The sequence below is a fragment of the Gossypium arboreum genome, chromosome 11 (assembly GCF_025698485.1).
Source record: "Gossypium arboreum isolate Shixiya-1 chromosome 11, ASM2569848v2, whole genome shotgun sequence".
Classification (NCBI taxonomy): domain Eukaryota; kingdom Viridiplantae; phylum Streptophyta; class Magnoliopsida; order Malvales; family Malvaceae; genus Gossypium; species Gossypium arboreum.
In genome coordinates, this window is record NC_069080.1 from 360,550 (window position 1) to 379,365 (window position 18,816).

The 18,816-nt window shown below is 35.2% G+C and overlaps 1 protein-coding gene across 1 annotated transcript in view; it reads right to left on the bottom strand.

The window, feature by feature from the left end:
• Positions 1 to 6,790: 6,790 nt before the first annotated feature.
• LOC108456928 (DNA-directed RNA polymerase III subunit 2-like) overlaps positions 6,791 to 18,816 on the bottom strand; it is a 28,237-nt gene continuing 16,211 nt past the window's right edge. The window contains exons 20-38 of the mRNA XM_053021197.1: positions 18,626 to 18,706; positions 17,288 to 17,392; positions 17,128 to 17,208; positions 16,912 to 17,043; positions 16,771 to 16,815; positions 16,285 to 16,362; positions 16,072 to 16,211; positions 15,883 to 15,973; positions 14,712 to 14,833; positions 14,498 to 14,633; positions 14,265 to 14,395; positions 12,915 to 13,040; positions 12,771 to 12,826; positions 11,367 to 11,437; positions 10,884 to 10,968; positions 10,680 to 10,783; positions 10,069 to 10,197; positions 7,344 to 7,447; positions 6,791 to 7,095 (exon numbers count right to left, since the gene is read on the bottom strand). Of these exons, the coding sequence (XP_052877157.1) occupies positions 7,436 to 7,447; positions 10,069 to 10,197; positions 10,680 to 10,783; positions 10,884 to 10,968; positions 11,367 to 11,437; positions 12,771 to 12,826; positions 12,915 to 13,040; positions 14,265 to 14,395; positions 14,498 to 14,633; positions 14,712 to 14,833; positions 15,883 to 15,973; positions 16,072 to 16,211; positions 16,285 to 16,362; positions 16,771 to 16,815; positions 16,912 to 17,043; positions 17,128 to 17,208; positions 17,288 to 17,392; positions 18,626 to 18,706 (1,725 nt within the window). The 3' untranslated portion in view covers positions 6,791 to 7,095; positions 7,344 to 7,435. The remainder of the gene's footprint in view (positions 7,096 to 7,343; positions 7,448 to 10,068; positions 10,198 to 10,679; positions 10,784 to 10,883; positions 10,969 to 11,366; positions 11,438 to 12,770; positions 12,827 to 12,914; positions 13,041 to 14,264; positions 14,396 to 14,497; positions 14,634 to 14,711; positions 14,834 to 15,882; positions 15,974 to 16,071; positions 16,212 to 16,284; positions 16,363 to 16,770; positions 16,816 to 16,911; positions 17,044 to 17,127; positions 17,209 to 17,287; positions 17,393 to 18,625; positions 18,707 to 18,816) is intronic.

The window sequence follows — 18,816 nt, forward strand, 5'->3', positions numbered from 1 at the left end:
ATGCAAAACTTGTTTAGGATCTTTAGAGCAAAAACATGCTGGCTAATGAAGATTGCTTGATCAGACTGGTTCACTTCCATGCCAAGGAAGTATGTCATGACTCCCAAGTCGGTCATATCAAACACTTCTTTCATTTGAGTTTTGAAGTCATTCATCAGATCAGTTCTGCTTCCAGTCACTAACAGATCATCCACATAAACTGAAACAATTAACAAAGTTTCATCTTCAGCTTTCTTCACATAAAGTGTTGGCTCACTTAGGCTTTTCTCAAACCCAAGCCTTGACAGATACTCATCAATTCTGTCATACCAGGCTCTAGGTGCCTGTTTCAGGGCATATAAGGCCTTCTTCAGCCCATAGACCTTGTCCTCTTCTCCTGGGACTTTAAATCCCTCTGGCTGCTCTATGTAAATTCCTCCGTCAAAAAAACCATTTAAAAAGGCTGACTTGACATCCAATTGGTGAATCTTCCACTATTTCTGTGCAGCCAGTGCAAACAGAAGCTTGATTGTGTCAAGCCTTGCTACTGGAGTAAATGTCTCTATAAAGTCAGTGTCATATTGCTGACTATAGCCCTTTACCACTAGCCTTGCCTTATGTTTGTTCAATGAGCCATCAGTATTGAATTTGGCTCTAAAAATCCACTTGACACCTATGACTTTCTTCTGGTCTGGCCTGTCAACCAAGTCCCATGTCTCATTCTTCTTGATCATCTCAAGTTCAGCTTCCATGGCTTTTCTCTAGCATCTGTCCCTTGCAGCTTCTTCATAGCATGAAGGCTCACCTATAGCTACATTACATCTATGGTAGATGTCATCAATGGTTCTGGTTCCTCTCACAGGAGGATCATCTATGTCAGCATTTTCTGGTTCATTTTTAGCTGGCTCTAGACTGATGTCAATTGGTCTTCATCAAACTGGCTTGCATCTGAGCCTTCCCAACTCTAAAACTTCTCTTCATCAAATTTGATATCCCTTCTCACCAAAATCTTCTTTGTTGAAGGGTCATACACTCTATAACCCTTTTTGGTACTGCTGTAGCCAACAAATATGTCAGGAGCTGACTTTCTCTCAAGTTTAGTTCTTCTTTCAGCTGGAATAAGCACATAGCACACTCATCCAAACACTTTCAGATGGGAAACTGATGGTTTGAGTCCATGCCATGCTTCAAAGGGTGTTTTGTCCTTCACTGCTCGAGTTGAAAGCTTGTTGAGTAAATATACTGATGTATTGACTGCCTCAGCCCAAAATTTGCTTGGAAGTTTGCTTTGAAATAGCAAACATCTGCCCATATTCATCACTGTTCTGTTTTTCCTTTTCACAAACTCCATTTTGCTGTAGAGTATACACTGTGGTTAGCTGATGGTTGATCCCTGCATGCTCACAAAGCTTTTGAAACCTCTCAGACAAGTATTCAGCCCCATTGTCAGTTCTCAAGGTCTTGATCTTGCAACCTGTTTGGTTCTCAACTAGTGCCTTGAATTTGCTAAAGGCCTCAAACACTTCAGACTTGTGTTTCATGAAGTAAACCCAGCAAAATCTGGTTAGATCATCAATGAACAGCACAAAATACTTGCTGCCATTTAAAGAAGAGGACTTCATTGGTCCACAAATATCAGAATGCACTAGTTCAAGTCTTTCTCAAGCTCTCCAGGCTTGATTCACTGGAAATGGTAATCGAGCTTGCTTACCAAGCTGACAGACATCACACACAGTGTCACTTGCATCAACTTTGGACATGTCCTCCACCAAATTTTGTTTGTGCAACAGATCAAGTGATCTGAAATTAACATGGCCTAATCTTCTATGCCATAGGCCAACATTATCAGCTAAGCTTGTATAAGCTTTCTTCTCGAGCTAATTCACATCGAGCATGAAACATTTATCTACCATGCCTATAGCGATCATTTCTTGGCCATGAAGATCCTCAATAACACATGAACCATTCTTGAAAACTAGGGAATACCCTTTTTCAACTAACTGACCAACACTCAACAGATTCTGATCAATGTCAGGTACAAAGAGCACATCTGAAATGACTTTGTTACCTGAACATGTGTTGATTAGAACACTTCATTTGCCTTTGGCTTCAATCAATTCACCATTGCCAATTCTGATTTTTGAGCCATAGCTTCTGTCAAGATCCTTGAACAGACTCTCATCACCTGCCATATGATGTGAGCAGCCACTATCCACCAACCAATTGTGTAATACCCTGAAAATTTTTATAGTAAAATATTATCCGTGATATAGTAAAATAAGGAAATAAAGTGACAAAAAGGGAAATTTTGAGTTATGTCAATATTGGGAAGTATATTATGACATATTGATTCAAGAAAGGATTAAATTGTAAAAGTGAGAAAAGTTTTGTGGCCCAAGAGTAAATACTCAAAATTTGAAGGATTAAAGTGTAAATATGAAAAGTTGAAGGACTAATAATGAAAATATTTTAAGGGTGGAATGATCTAGAAACCAAGGAAATTGATGAATTAGGACCAAATTGAATAGGTGAAGAATTATGAGGGACTAAATTACAATTTTACCAAATTAAGTGATGACTCAAGAATAGAATTTTAAAAGATCACAAAGGGCAAAATGGTCAATTGGAAGAGAGAGAAATCTAGAGACAATGATGATGTTGGAAATATTTTAGATAAATTAAATAAATAAATATTAGTTTATTAATACTTTAAAATTAATTTTTAAATGATATTTTATTATTTTATTATTATTTTATTTAATATATATATATATATGTAAGGAAAGAAAGGGGAGGGGGATATGATCACTTTTCTCATGCAACTAACGTGAGAAGAAGAAGAAGAAAGAAAGTTTTCCTTTTCTTACAATTTAGTCCTTCCTCCAAAAATTCATTATTTTCACCTAAAAATTGAAAGAATTTCCATAGCCATCAAGAGACAAAGATAGCAAGGAGATGATGGGGAGCAAGAATATCAAGTTGGATTCAAGAAATAGAAGCTGGAGGAGAGAGAAAAATCAAGTTAAAGATTGAAGTCAATAAGAAAAGGTAAGTACATCAAGATTTCAATATGTTTTTAAGTTTGTTATTATTAACAAAGCATGGAAATAATGTTATAGTAGAGTCTTCTTACATAAGGTCCTATGTTCTTGATATGTTAGTGAAGAGAAAATAAGAGAAAGTGATGAGAAATGGTGTAGAAAAAGAAAATAAGGGTGTTATAACATGGTAATTAATATCTTGCACTAAAACAGTTCTGGACAGTAGCAGTAGTTCAAATTTGAAAAATCACAAAAAATTGTATAAATTTAATTATAGGATTAATAAAATATTATATTAAAGCTTATTGAGTCTAGTTTCTTATAGAAGAAACGGTGTAAGTAATGGATTTTTAAATCATGAGATATAATGAATTTTGTGAGACAAGGTCAGAATGAATTCAGGTTCCCCTGTTCTGACTTTGGAAAATCATAAAAAATTGGATAGAAATAATTAGGGGCTTAAATTTATATTTTTAGAATCTTGAGTGAGTCTATTTTCAATATAAATAAACATGAATATAATTTGAATTCTGCACAAGGAGATAATTAATTTTTAGTGAAGAAGGGCAGAACTGTCAGACAACAGAATAGGGGTAACTTTAAAGAATAAACTGTACTTATTGGCTAAACAAAAAATTCTAAAAATTTTATGGAAATAATATATATGAGTCTAGTTTCAGGGAAAATTAGAGGATATTAATTTTGAGCTCTATAGCTCCAGATATAAATAATGTAGTGACTATGACACAGATGGACAGTTTGAATATTCATAAAAGTAAATAATAAAAATTATAGATGATGTTACTTCCAAGTGTGTTATATACATTAAGGATGTGGAATGGAGAGGAGGACGAGGAAAATATATATGAATATTCAGCTAGCATGGCTAATTTGCATGTTTTAGGCTTAAGGACTAAATTGAATAAAAATAAACTTCAGGGGGCAATTTTGTAAAAATGTCAAAATGACCAAATTGAAGGGAATGAATTGTTTTATTATCTAAATTAATAAATTGAATGAAATTTTCAATTTAAGATCGAGTGAAAATTGGGAAAATGGTAAATTACCAAAATGTCCTTGAATCTTGATATTTTTGCAATTTCGCTAGGTAAGTTTGTATAACTTGAATTATATTCTTAAATGCTTGAAATGTATGTTATTGATATGAATATGATTTGAAAGTTCATTGTATGAAAATTTATGAAACATTGATATATTTGATAAAAAAGGGAAGAAATCCCGATTGAATGAAAGGAAATTTCGATGGAGTTCTGAGAAGGAATTGACGGTAAAAAGGATCTAGCCCGGACGAGTGATCCTATTCTGATATAGCCCTCCCGAAGAATATGTGAAAAATGGATTTAGCCCGGACGGGTAATCCGAATTAGGGTCTGAATTTAGCTGGATGGTAATTGGATCCAAGCTCATTAGAGTAATTGTCGTTGCAGGAGATTTAGCTTTGGTGGTAATCCCGACAATACTCTATGAGTTTATATTACAGGGGATTTAGCCTAGACTGGTAATCCCACTGTAAGGATGAGGTTCACGAGAGTGTGCTCTCTGATATGAAATGTGTAAGACCATGGTTGAAAGATACCATGGCAACCTGATATGAAATGTGTAAGACCATGGTTGAAAGATACCATGGCAACATGACGGGAAATGAATAAGACCATGGTTGAAAGATACCATGGCAACATAACAGAAAATGAGTAAGGCCATAGTTGAAAAACACTATGGCACCATGTCAAAGATAAATAAGACCGTGGATGGAAGACGCGATGACATCTATTGAACAATTGATATTCAGGTAATATGCATCAGATGACGAATGGTTATATAAAATGGTTGTGTGAAATGTTTACAAGAACTGGTCATATGGAAATATATGTACAAAATAGTTGTATGAAATAATTATGAAGATAGATAAACGAAATAAGAATAAGTACATGGAATATAATTTATGTTAAGTTTGATATAAACTTTACCGGAATGAATATACATAAAATATATGGAAATGATGGAGCATGAAATATTGATATAATGAAATGATTGATATATACTTATGAAGAAACGGTAAGAGAATGATATGTTTCATGACATGTTTCATGACATGTACATATATGATCATCTTTGATATGTTGATACAAAGAAATTATGTAAGTAAAGACAATTATTAAACTCAAGTGTGACATGTCGAGAAAATAAGTATATCAATGTTGAATTTATATGAAATATGTGCAAGTATACTAACAATGATGTGGCTTGACGCTTAGACAAGTGTCGAGCTATTGATTGAATGGTAACATGTTTAATTATAAGAAGCATTGAAATAGTAAGTACTTTGATGAAAATAAAATTTAAGATTTTGCAAAAATTTTTTTATGATCCCGATTTAATTCCGGTTGGTTTTTAATGTATGTTTGGGGCTTCGAGGGCCCAATAAAGAGACGTTATGATTATTTTCAAAATATGAATAATAAATGACTCAGAATTATCTGAAAATGTTCAGTAAACTCCGGTAATGCCTCGTACCTATTCCAGCAATGGATACGGGTAGAGGGTGTTACAAATTACTTCTAACTTTGCTTGAAGATGCAAAGCAGGAGGCTGTGAACACATGCTCCTCCTGAGCTTGAAGGTCCTCAGTGGCTTGAGCTTGGATCTGCTGGTGTGCTGGTGCCTTTGGTTTGTTTTTAAAAACTTTCTCAACATGGCCAAACTGCTTGCAGTTTCTACATTGAATGTCTGGCCTAAACCAGCAAAATTTTTCAGAATGTGTGGTCTTCTTGCAGTAGACACATGATGGAAACTTCCTCTTGCCTGAATCTCTCCTTAGTTTGTCCCTTTTGTCAAGCCAAGGCTTCTTTGCTTTCTGGCTTGTGATGGAGCTCTCTTTGGCCTTTGCTTGGAAGGCTCCTTCAGGATTGTCTTCCTACCTGTTGGCCCTTCTCTGCTCCAAAGCATAAGTTGAGTTCACCAACTCAGACAAAGAAATGGTTATCAAGTTCCTTGAGTCCTCAAGTGATGAGATTTTGGACTCAAATCTTTCAGGCAATGTGGTGATAACCTTTTCAACCACCCTGCTATCACTAAATTCCTCACCAAGCAACCTTATGTTGTTAACAGTGGCCATGATCCTGTCTGAGTATTGCTTGATGCTCTCAGACTCTTTCATCTTCAAGTTTTCAAAGTCTCTCCTGAAGTTAATCACCTGTTGCTACCTAGTTTTGTCTGACCCCATGAACTCCTCCTTCAAACTTTCCCATGCTTCCTTAGGTGTGCTGCAGGCCATGATCCGAGTGAAGATTACATCTGTCACTCCATTTTGCAACCAGGCCAAGGCTTTGTGCTTCTTGGTGCTCTCCTCAGCATGCTGCCTCATTTAAGCAATCGTGGGATTGGCTCTCAATGGAGGTGGTTCGATGTCATTCTCAACTACACTCCACAAATCTTGAGCTTGAAGATAAGTCTTCATCTTGACTACCCAAATGTGGTAGTTTTCACTAGCAAATACTGGAGGTGGAGGTGGAGTGAAGCTCATCCTGTTACAACAAGTTCAACAGCTTCAAACTCTTGCTTTCTCGTGCTTTGTTTTCTCAAAATGAAACAACCAACAATCAGAGGCCCTCAAAGACTTAGGCTCTGAATACCATTTGTTGAAACAATGGCAGCAACAAATCACAAAACAAACTAAGTTTGGTTAAAATTGACAGTAAGAAAACCGAAGCAAAAGTTTGAAAAGAGAAAGAATTTGAACAACAAGAGGATTGAGCTAAAAATCATACTCTTTCATTGATAATATCAAATTATATGTAAGTTACAAAGTGAATTTGACAGTTACCTAACAATGTAACTGTTCCCACCTATACTTAACTAATACAAGATTGAAATTCAAATCAAAGCTAGCTGATACATCAGCCATTACATCAAGTACAAATCAAAACAAATCCCACTAGCTTTAATTTACAAGTTACAAACTAACTAGGCAAATTACATTTGAACAAAAGGAAACAAAATGCACCAAGCTGCTGCTGCTCTCGGTTCTGCTACATTGCTGGTCTGCTTGAAGTAGCTGCTGGTCACATGTTGCATTGAAGGCCAATGCTCAACATTAACTTCTTAAGTGAATTACGTGTGGAAAACATAACAATATATGCTAAGTACCCTACGCATTACTAGTGCTACTAGTTCTCACCAATACAACATAACATTGTTGTATATTCCAATCCAGTGCTCCATAATTCAAAACAAATCATTGACAGCACATGCATGTAGAATCAAATAATATAATTCACATCCACCAAAAGCATAATCAAATACCTGGACGTCATGTGCATCGCTGGATAACATCATTCGCTCATAAATCAACATACTGGCACCATAAGCAATTACACAATCACGTTCCATTTCTCCTACTCGCAACCCTGAGGAGAAAACATAAACAAGCCCCCACTTATTAGAACATTTAATACTTCTTAAGGTAAAATTCATGACCTTCTTTTCGAGCTCTCCCTTCCGCAGGCTGTCTAGTTAACATAACTCGAGGCCCATTACCTCTGGCATGCATTTTATCAAGGGCCTAATGGGCATATCGCATTTAGAAAGGAAAATATGTAAGTATTAGACAACCATCAGGTAAGCTAGATAAATATAAAATGCTACGCATACTGAGCCTTAATATCACATTAACATGTCAAAGTAACATTGTAGTACACAAATATTCTCATGAGGCGCTATTGACATCAAGGTACTTTTCTTGCCTAGCATAGACGTTAAATACAAGAATAGAAAATGAAAGATGATATCTGATAAGAGAGACAAAGAATAGGCTATTTTTAAATAACGGAAGTATAGTCAATGTTATTTAAAATGGTATTCAAACATAGCCACTTAGCTTGGTATAAATTGGTATTCAGCTTAAGGGGGAGAAAGTAAATGCGGGAGTAATTATAGGTGTTCCATGGTATTCAAACAATGACTTTTATTGATGCAGTTCAATTTGAGCAAAACATAGAGTATTTATGGCTATCATATTGCTATTGAATCTGTCATTTTTGTTATACGATCAGAAAAATTGTCAGAATTCTTGTTGGCATTTTATTTTACAATCTAAAGATTATTTATTCATTTGATTTGGTTTTATGATTATAATCAATGAAGATATTAAAAGTTAATCAGTTATTTCAATAATGTAAGGCATTATATTTGGTTAGATATTTCAGTCATTACTTCAACTTGTTTGTATCTAAATTTAGAAACAACTCGAGGAAGATAGTTATTTTGCATCTCAATTCTAACCGACGCATCCAATGGCTTAGTCCCTATCTATATGCCTAGTGATATCATTATCCTGCCTATGTTCACATTTTAAATTCATTGTATTGTTTCTATTGTAGTGCTATTGCTTGGGGGTTCAAGACATGGAGCTACTATCAGGAAAAGAGCTTCATACGCCAAATTCATTCCTGGTTATGTTAAATGGGCTGATTCTTGGCAAACATAGAAGGCCACAGGTGCTTTTGGTGTTCCTTTGATGCCTAAAACATCGATATACACATATGAAAGTCTCTCAATTCAACTGAAATATAGTTTGAAACTGGTTTAGACTCTTGGACAAATGGTTTTTCTCTTTGATGCTAGGTTTAAGGCCATACTCCCTAAAGAAGGAAAAAGAAAAAAAATGAAGAAGATGGTGCTAAGAAGTTTATATCAGTAAAAATTTATATATTAATATCCAAAGTCAGCTCATCAACTTTAATCTAAATCTATAGCTGTCTGTTACCTATATAATGTTTCTTTTTGTGCTTGATTTAAAGCTATGCCCTTCAGAAAAATTTTGAGATAACAACTTTTTCCTTGCTACCTTTATAGTTGTATCTGCTTGCATTAAATCACTGTTGTGTACTAGTGCGTAGATGCGACTATGTGTTGATGTTCTTTCTTACAGAATTTTTCCCAACTAGTACCTTCCTAAGTTAATAAGGATATAATTCCTGTTTGTTTGAAACTCTGCGGTTTTCCTCTGGTTTAGAGATCTGCCAAATAGCCATTGCCTTTTGTAATAGCTAAAATTAAGCTTTTAAATCCTCAGAGCTTAGGTTTTTGACAAGAGTTAAGTGAAAGAAGAAGCTGTTATGAACTTATCCATCTAACTCTCTGCACAAACAAACTTCTCCATCAAACTCTCTGCCCAAACAACACATGAAAATAGATGAGATAATGAAATTTTAAAATAAACATAAACAAAGAAAGAAAGTGGAAAGCTGCCCAAACAACACATGAAAATAGAAGGAGATAATGAAATTTTAAAATAAACATAAACATAGAAAGAAAGTGGAAAGCTTTGTTATTAACCTCTGCTCCCGCTCAATCAATAAGCCAGCCAAAGAAAGCTACTGGTATGTAAGGGAGAAAGACATACACCACTATGTGTTGCAGCATTATATATATTGCCATGCATGCATCTTTTCCACTCACATTCCACTCCATTCTCACTCACATCCCACTCTGCATTCTACTCTACTTGACATTCTACTCTTCACCTTCACCATGGTTCATAACTACAATTGCGTGTTAGAGCTGATCTTCCTCCTAATTTGAATCGGTAGGACCGACAGAAGAGTGGGGGCAAATAGGAGCAATGGTTCAGGTAAAATATTTCCTCCCACTGTTCTGTCGGTCTTACCGATTTCCAAATTAGGAGGAAGATCAGCTGTAACATGCAATTCGTATATATGAACCATGGTGAAGGTGAAGAGTAGAACGTACCTGTATCTGACTTAATCAAACTCCAAGTAACATAGATGAAATGCATGCCCTTCGACTTCATATGTTCAGGAGTGGTACTAACAAGTGCCATATGCATCGACAAGCATTATAGAACAGAGACGCTCAATAAACAAATGCCCTTTCATTTCAGTAAGCATCCTACTTTTTTTTTTCTTTTTTTAAAAAAAAAACCCATATTTTATTTGGGTAGGTCAGAGTGCGGCGTGATACTTTCAAACATGTCATTTGTATAACAAAAATGTTTGCCAAAGTCTACCTGGATTAAAAGCTTGCATGCGTATGGTAGTTTCATGCTAGAAACATTTTCTCCAATTTTACATGAAGAACAAAACCCAGTTTTCAGCTTATGGCTGTAGTATCCTATCAAACCACATTTTCGGCAAACCTGTGTCAAAAGATGGTTATTATGAGATTGAAGCTGATTCCAATCAAGAAGTAAAAGTGTAAAAAGAAAGCACCAGAACAAAGATATTACATCCGAACCATTACAAAGTACAAATTTAACATATAACCGTAAACCAAAATAACTCTGCACAGGCCAAAATAAATCTGACAGAGACCACACATGATTTACATAAGGTGAAACACAACCCGGACCCTCACCCCTTCGCAGCTGTGCCGAGGCCTCATTGGCCTCATCACCAAAAAATTATAGATAAAAGATATTCAAGCGTAATAATTAGATCAATGTCAAGAAAAATTACAATATATGCTAAGTACCTTAAGCATTATTTTTGCTGCTATTTCTCAATCAGTAAAACATAACATTCCAATCCAATGCTCCATAATTCAAAACAAATCATGAACAGCACATGCATGTAGAATCCAATAACATAATTCACATCCACCAAAAGCATAATCAAATACCTGGGCATCATATGGATCGCTGGATAACATCATTCGCTCATAAATCAACATACTGGCACCATAAGCAATTAGACAATCACGTTCCATTTCTCCTACTCGCAACCCTGAGGAGAAAACATACACAAGCCCCCACTTATTAGAACATTTAATAATTCTTAAGGTAAAATTCATGACAGAAAATCATCTATCTGTAACAAAAATAACCTCCTTTTCGAGCTCTCCCTTCTGTAGGCTGTCTAGTTAACATAACTCGAGGCCCATTACCTCTGGCATGCATTTTATCAAGGACCTAATGGGTGCATTTGCAAAGGAAAATATGTAAGTATTAGACAACCATCAGGTAAGCTAGATAAATATAAAATGCTACGCATACTGAGCCTTAATATGACATTAACATGCCAAAGTAACATAGACGTTAATACAAGAATAGAAAATGAAAGATGATATCCGAAAAGAGAGACAAAGAACAGGCTATTTTTAAATAACGGAAGTGTAGTCAATGTTATTTAAAATGGTATTCAAACATAGCCACTTAGCTTGGTATAAATTGGTATTCAGCTTAAGGGGGAGAACGTAAATGCGGGAGTAATTATAGTTGTTCCATGGCTTCAGTTCTATGATAGACAGAGCATTGAACAATCCATAAAAAACTTTCTTCAGAAATTAATGAAAAGGTTAAAATCTAACCATATGCTTTAACTTCTGGTAGTAAATTGGTCCCATAAAAATATAAGCTTGTAATGGAAAACCCGTAATACCTGAAGAAAGTTTGCACAGATATTAGGATGAAATTATATTAACAACCTATATTAATATAATGGAAAACTGGAACAGAGAAATAATAAGTTTCCAGCATCTCAATGAATAATCCAAGATCACAAGTCAATCTGGGAAGGTGCACCAAAAAGTAATACAGAATCATCGTAACGGTAAAGTTTACACTTTCTTCTTATGTTACTCCAACTTTTTATTGTTCTTGAAGCATCTGGCTCTGACACGCATGTTGGATACATATCCGGACATGGGTATTAAGTAAAACGGTTCATGGGTTAAGCTATCTGCCTAAGCCCAAAGGCCAACATAAAATTTGAGAGGGTTATAGCAAAAATATTTGACCCAAAAAATGGGTTTGGACAAAAAAAAATAAGCCTATTTAAAATATGGGCTGGGCTAAGACACATCCAAGGACCTAAACCCAGCCCAGCCCATGAACAGCTTTAGCACGGAGATATAAGCCTCCAAGGACCCTCCAGAAGCATGAACATTTTAGAAATAGTTGGAACATACACATTTAGGACACATCCCATACCCAACACTCACAATCAAGTCCGAGTAATAGCTTTATTCTGCTTCCAATCTGATTATGACATAAGATCTTTTCTACTCCATTCTATAAGTTCAGTGGCAAAAATCCTCAGGAATTGGTCATTTCTGATTCTACTTAGATTTGGAAGTACATATCAGTGACTAAAAATTTCACATCAAGGACCAAAAAATATAGGTTTATTCAATGATATTGACTGTAGATCATCTTCCTGAAACATCATAAAACATAAGCAAAGCAGTACCACTATTCTAGAAATAATTTTGTGCGCTACAATCACAAGGGAATTCACATTCTTTGAAGGCAAGGCCTGCTTTTAGAAAACATAGTTGCATTTTTTAGGCCCCACTCTCTAATCTTCAGTTTCAATTCTAGATTCTGTTTTACTCTTCTGTGTATATCATCCATAATCATATAAGCAGTTAGGCATTAATATCGACAAGCAATCATAAATTCAGACATTGATATTGTACCACAACTTATTGTCAGTTTGTCAACGATACTGCAACAGAGGAATCCACATCACTACAGATGAGGTGCCAATAGAGATAGCTCTCAATATTTATTCTCTAACCAACCATTTGAACTATTTGTGACTTCTTAAAAAAAATGGATTGAAACTCTAGTTCTTGTCTCCTTGTTATAATCAAAGGGTAGACATATTCACAATGCACCATTTGAAATAGGAAGTTAGTAATCTTGACACCTGCGGTAGGCTCCAAGTTTCAAGAAAAGGGGAGAGGAGGAAGGATAGTAAGCTGCAAAACCTGAATAAATGAAGTCCTTGCCATTGTAGCAGAAACCGTGCTTGATGAGGGTTTCACTGAAAAAAGTAAGGATATGATAAATTTGCTATGCTTGCAATGATACATTAGAGGAGATGGGTTTGGGAAAGGAAGGTAGCAAGTAACCTTATAGTTTCAACCTTATCCGCATGACCACTAGGCTCGCCGAAAGCACTACCATAGTGGAACCTACCGCAGGAAACTCCGGCTTTGCCTCCAAGAAGCTCTATCATCTTGCCTACAGTCATTCGACTAAAAAAAAAAAAAAACCATAAATATGCGTCAAGCAACAAGTTGAGAGCTTACTGTGCTAGCAACATAATACCATAAATAAAAATAATTTACTAGCTTACAGCATAAGAAGCTTATTATGTGTTGCCAGCATATACAGTTTAGAGAAACATGTAGATTGGATTAAAATATGTTTTGACTTGGATAATCTGTCAGTAAGGGATTAAAAGCTGTCAATTAGGGATTCGGAGAGAGTTTAGGAGATTAGATTTCTTTGTTTTGTGAAGTTTTAATAAAAAGAACCCTAGAATCAAGAATTTCTATCAATTAAGGGAATTTCATACCATATTCAATGGTATGCTTTCCCTATAACTTGTGTGGAGCTTTTTCCATAAGAATGGATATACAAAATCACAGCTTTTTATTCAGTAACCTTATATTTGTCCTCAATTCTTTTCTTAAATCCACAAAACACATGCATGCGGAAAAGGCATAAAATTTTTTGTTGTTTAAACATATACCCTCTTTCGTTGTAGCTATCCATAAATGTCAGTCGTCCAGGACAACAGTTGAAGAACCAAAAAAACAGCACAGCAAAACATGCATCAGACTAGAAAAAAAGTTTCCTAGTTTCCTAAATCAACCAACAACCACCTCAAGTAAACCATAATTCATAAATGCTTCTTTGATGTTCCAACAATGTCAAACACTTATTCTCCACATCCCACCCCAAAAAAGCTCTAGTTAGATCCATCTCCCTTCCCAATTGTAAGCATTCACTTAATCTCTTATTCCAAGACTCAAAATGAAGAGCTTCTTAAGACCCAAACAGCGAGAATGCTGTCATTCATTTTTGCTGTTTAAGCATCTTAATTGGACATGTAGATTGATGCTATATGTTACTTGCATAACCAGTTGGAAGGTACAGCCCACATATGAAGCATGATTTATGGAAATGACTTACTAGCCTCTTTTCTTTTTCCTTTCACGAAGGGGGTGGGAAAATCATGCTTAAATTGACCCATGGTGTTATTTAGTTGTTCATGCATAAGAACATGTCTCAATGAGAAAAGAAAGTGACAGAATCACAGAAATGGTTGTAAGAGAACGCTTTCTCAGGTGTTTACCAGACTAAGAAACTGTCTTTTATAGCCAATAGGAGACACAGAAAGGCTGTAGGGGTGAATGCCTGAGATTCTAGACATTCAGATCATAACATTTTTTAACTAAAATATAAGATATTACCTTGGAAAACCATGAGGATTCATAATTAAATCAGGACAAATGCCACACTCTGAGAAGGGGAAATCTTCCTGCTGAATGATAATGCCGCAGACACCTTTCTGGCCATGTCTGCTACTAAATTTGTCACCAAGCTGAGCAAATACATAGCAAAAGAGCAACAAAAAGGAAACAAAGTCAACCCTGGTTTTCCAAGGAAAAATATTAGATAATGAAGCCAAATCAATATTGCCTACTTCAGGTCGACGTGTGTGGCGTATTAAAAATTTTATTGATAAATTTCCTTTCTGATCAGAGCTAAGAGCAACTCTATCCAGTACACAAGACTCTCCTTCAGGACCTTTGTACAGTTGCTTTGCAGGTCTATAAGCACTGCAATTTGGAAATTGGTAAGAAATTTTTCACAACAACAAAAGAACAACAACAGAACCAGCCAGAAATTAAACTAACCTATCCATGATAGGTTCTGAAGATACAGGAATCCCTTTTGTATGAATAGAGACCTTATTAAGAAGGATGTCATTTGGTCTAATAATCTCCCCAGGAGCAGCAATTCCATCATCATCTAATATCTACACAAAGATCTTCACAATTGAAATTTGATGGAAATCACAAAAAAGATCTATTTTTATATGTAAAGAAATCCACTGGAGGCAGACAGAAGCGGCTTTAGGAAGATATTACGAGGTAGCAGATAAATTCACAATTGGAAATTAAAACTGATTGAGCCATTAATATTGCCTTTGCTATCTTTGGACATGCAAAATGTTTTTTTAACAACTTAATCTAAAGGGGAACCACATCAAAAATCAAAGATACTTGTGCACCATTTACCAGTTGCCGAATGAGTAGAAAAAACTTTACTGCAAAGTCGTTTTCATGTAGATGTTATTGAGCTAGTTAAGGATCCTCCGTATTCATGGAAAAATTCAGAAAAACTGAACATAACTATGCCAAACACATCCATATCCAACACTTACAACTGAGTCAAAGTAACTTAGCTACAAAGTATGCAACTTTAAGCAGTTTTTGAGCCAAGAATCAGGACGTGATACAATCCTAGACACCTAATAATGTTTTCTACAACTACAGAAAATATATAACTTCCTCCGTCAACTACAAGTAGACCCCTTCAGTAAGAAAATAAAAATTTAAGAGGGTTCTATTACAAAAGCTATCCCTTTTAATGAAAAGGCTCCAAGTGTATATGTTTTAAAATGCCATCTTTTGATAGGAGGAATTTTACAACCAACAGAGTCCTAGACTGCTATGGCTCAACTTTAGAAGGGGGCATACGTTAACATTAAGTGACTAAGTGACAGCAGCACAAGACAATTGATAGCCTACTGATTACAGATTCTTAGGCCTATAGTTAAGAATTTTTCATTTTTTTTAGTCACTTTGTATATTTATATATATATGACTTTGGAATTTGATCAAATATGATAGACAAGATTACAATTCCAAAATTCTTCAGTTACAAATATATATACTGATATAATAGTAATGGTGAGTAATTAAAAGAAGTATGTAATTTCATCAAATAAAAAATGCTTAAAAAACCAGTAATTTGACAATGCAAGTATTTAATCATGCAGTCAGGAATAAAGTAAGGCATTGCCTGCATCTTCTCGGAACCAGGTCCAGTTCTCTGTGGCCTAAGAATACTGTCGGATGCACCAATTTCATATTTCTGAATAATGTTAGAATACCTGCACAACATCGAATGTGGAAGAGAATATGTGACTGCTAAGCCATGAAGGATTAGAATGTTCTATCAGAATATTACAAATTTGAAAAAGTTGCATACTTTTTCATCACAATACAACGCCCAAAACCACGGTCTAGAGAAGCCTTGTTCATGACAATAGCATCCTCAATGTCATAACCACTGCAACTCATGACTGCAACAGCTGCATTCTGACCAGCTCCAAGCTTATCATATCCAACCTGAAAGCAAATGCAGTAAATTTACGGGAAAAAATGTTGTGATCATGCTCTCTACAATATACAGACTACTAACCAGTTCAATTGTCCTTGTTGTCACTAGAGGCCTCTGAGGATACACCAATATATGAAGTAATGTGTCCATCCGACATAACTACAGCACAAAAGAGAGCCTCAGCAAAGAAAGAATATTTTGATAAAAGTACAAGGACAAAGTTCCATGATAGAAATCCTGAAGAAATTTAAAAAGATAGAAACTGACAAAAAAAACGTAAACAAAAATACTTAAGGCAAATGCCCTATGCCTCAAATACTTAAGGCAAAAGCCCATCTCTACTTCAAGATAGATATTTCACAGAAAACATGAGTCATCTTTCAGATTTTATGTGTGTGTGAGCATATAACTTGCACACAGTGATATCAGATTACTTAATCATTTTAAGGTAAGCATAATATATAACTTGCACAGTGATATCAGACTAATGAAAACTTCATAATATATAACTCTTTGCATAAAAGCAGGAAAAAAAATATCAACAGAATAGCAAATAATACTGCTTGCCTGGTTATATGCAATATTTCCCATTGCTTGCTTCCCCATTGCACACTACAAATACAGAAGAAACATTTAGAGATGATAAGGGCAAAAATTACTGTTCACAGTTATGTCATGTTCAAGATATCAGAAAGTGATGTAAAAAACCTGATAGGTATTTCTTGGTGACTGATTATGATGAGGATACGGAATCAACCCAGCATTAACACCTAAGATCGTGAAAGGCTCTATCTCAATATGAGTAGTTTCAGGTGTAACCTCTCCATCGTACAAAGCAATCTAAAAACAGAGAATCATGTTTCCAAAAGTCAAATATATATAAATTGTAACAAGAGAATTAAAAACCCATTAGCGGAAACAAACCAGAGCATTGTTCTCCTCATTGACATCAAGATACTCAACTAATCCATCACCTAAAAAGTCATTAAAAGTACGGACTCCATCCTTGATAAGCACAAAAATTTAGAATTAGTTTTCAACCAAGATTATTTTCTTTGGATAAAATAGGAAGCATAACTATTACCAGCAACTCCTTCATATGGTGTTCTTTGATCCTCGATATTCCCTTGTCAACTATAACCAATGGTCGACAAACTCGACCTCCATCAGAAGAAATATACACACACCTCTGATCAACAATTTCAAATCTCAAGAATCAGTAAATAGTTAAAATAAAAGCTGAAACGATGAAAACTACTAGTCATACCTGCACTCTAGTCCAATTTTAAAAAAATCCATAGAAAACAAATATAACCACAGATGGAGACAGGAACACCACAATTTAAAAGGGATTAGATTAGACCATGGACACAGTGGGGTTTAGCTTTAATATATGTGAATTCATGCGTGCATATGCATGAATACATCACGTAACTATGTGGTGAAGCTGGCATTTGAAAAAGAAATCATCCACAATTCTTTTTCTTTTCCATCTTAAAGCTAGTTTTTGAGCATATACCCCACAGCTTCTCTGTAAAGAATCCCATCGCATAATTACTGAGATAAACTGATTTATCTTCTACACTTTCTACTGTATAGTTGTTATTTATTCAATTTCCCATGATAGGTGAGGATTTAAATATCTATTCACAGGCCATTTATTTTAAATTCCTGAACTTACCCTCTAAAAAATAAGTTTTGAAAATTATAAATTACACAGACATGAGACATACACATGGGTAACAAAAATGCCATGTAATAGAAATGATATCGCAACCCAAATTTTAATACAGAAGCTTCTACCAGGGACGATATTAAAGCAAGAAAGAGATCAACCAGACTTGTTACACTGAAGATTCACAAAAGAACTGCAGCTTAAAGAATTCTCTTGAACCCACCATTAAATCACCTTTTGCATGGATACAGAGTTACAGATGGGGAACTATCCCACAAACAAAAATGCAAGAATCACTCATACGAGATCTTACAAGAAGTAGATGATAAAGAACAAAATAAATTGCCAAAACTACCTAAGAGCCATTTCTTTGAAAAAACAAGCTAACTACAAGATCAACATTGGGCTTGATTCCTGTCTATTACTTTCGGGATCAGCAACCAGTAAAGCCCACAAAAACAGATGAGTGCATTAATTATTGTTAGATCAAAAAGCAAAAGAGAGGACAGCAAAACAAATAACCGACCTTTATAAACTAGAAAACATAACGGTTTTTATTCCAAACATGAGCTAAAATCATAATTCTTCTGCTTAAGACTACCTAGATGCATTTGAAAGTTGAGCTTGGCCTTAGTTTGTATATTAGGTAATTAAGACTACAGAAAGCATAGTTATGCAAACTGAATGAAAAATTATACAATGACACACAAAATAGTTACATAGCTTTTAAGTGGAAGAAAATTTTACCTGCTTTTCATTTACGAAGACGCTCACAAACTCACCAATTTTGCCAGCTCTTCGCAGCTTTCTCAGAGCATTAGCAAAATGCTACATAGAGGGGAGAGACAATATTAGACTGGTGGAACAAAGTTACTAAATATATGCATAAATTTTACAAAACAAGTATGCACGTCTAGGAATTCAAGAACGATCAGGAA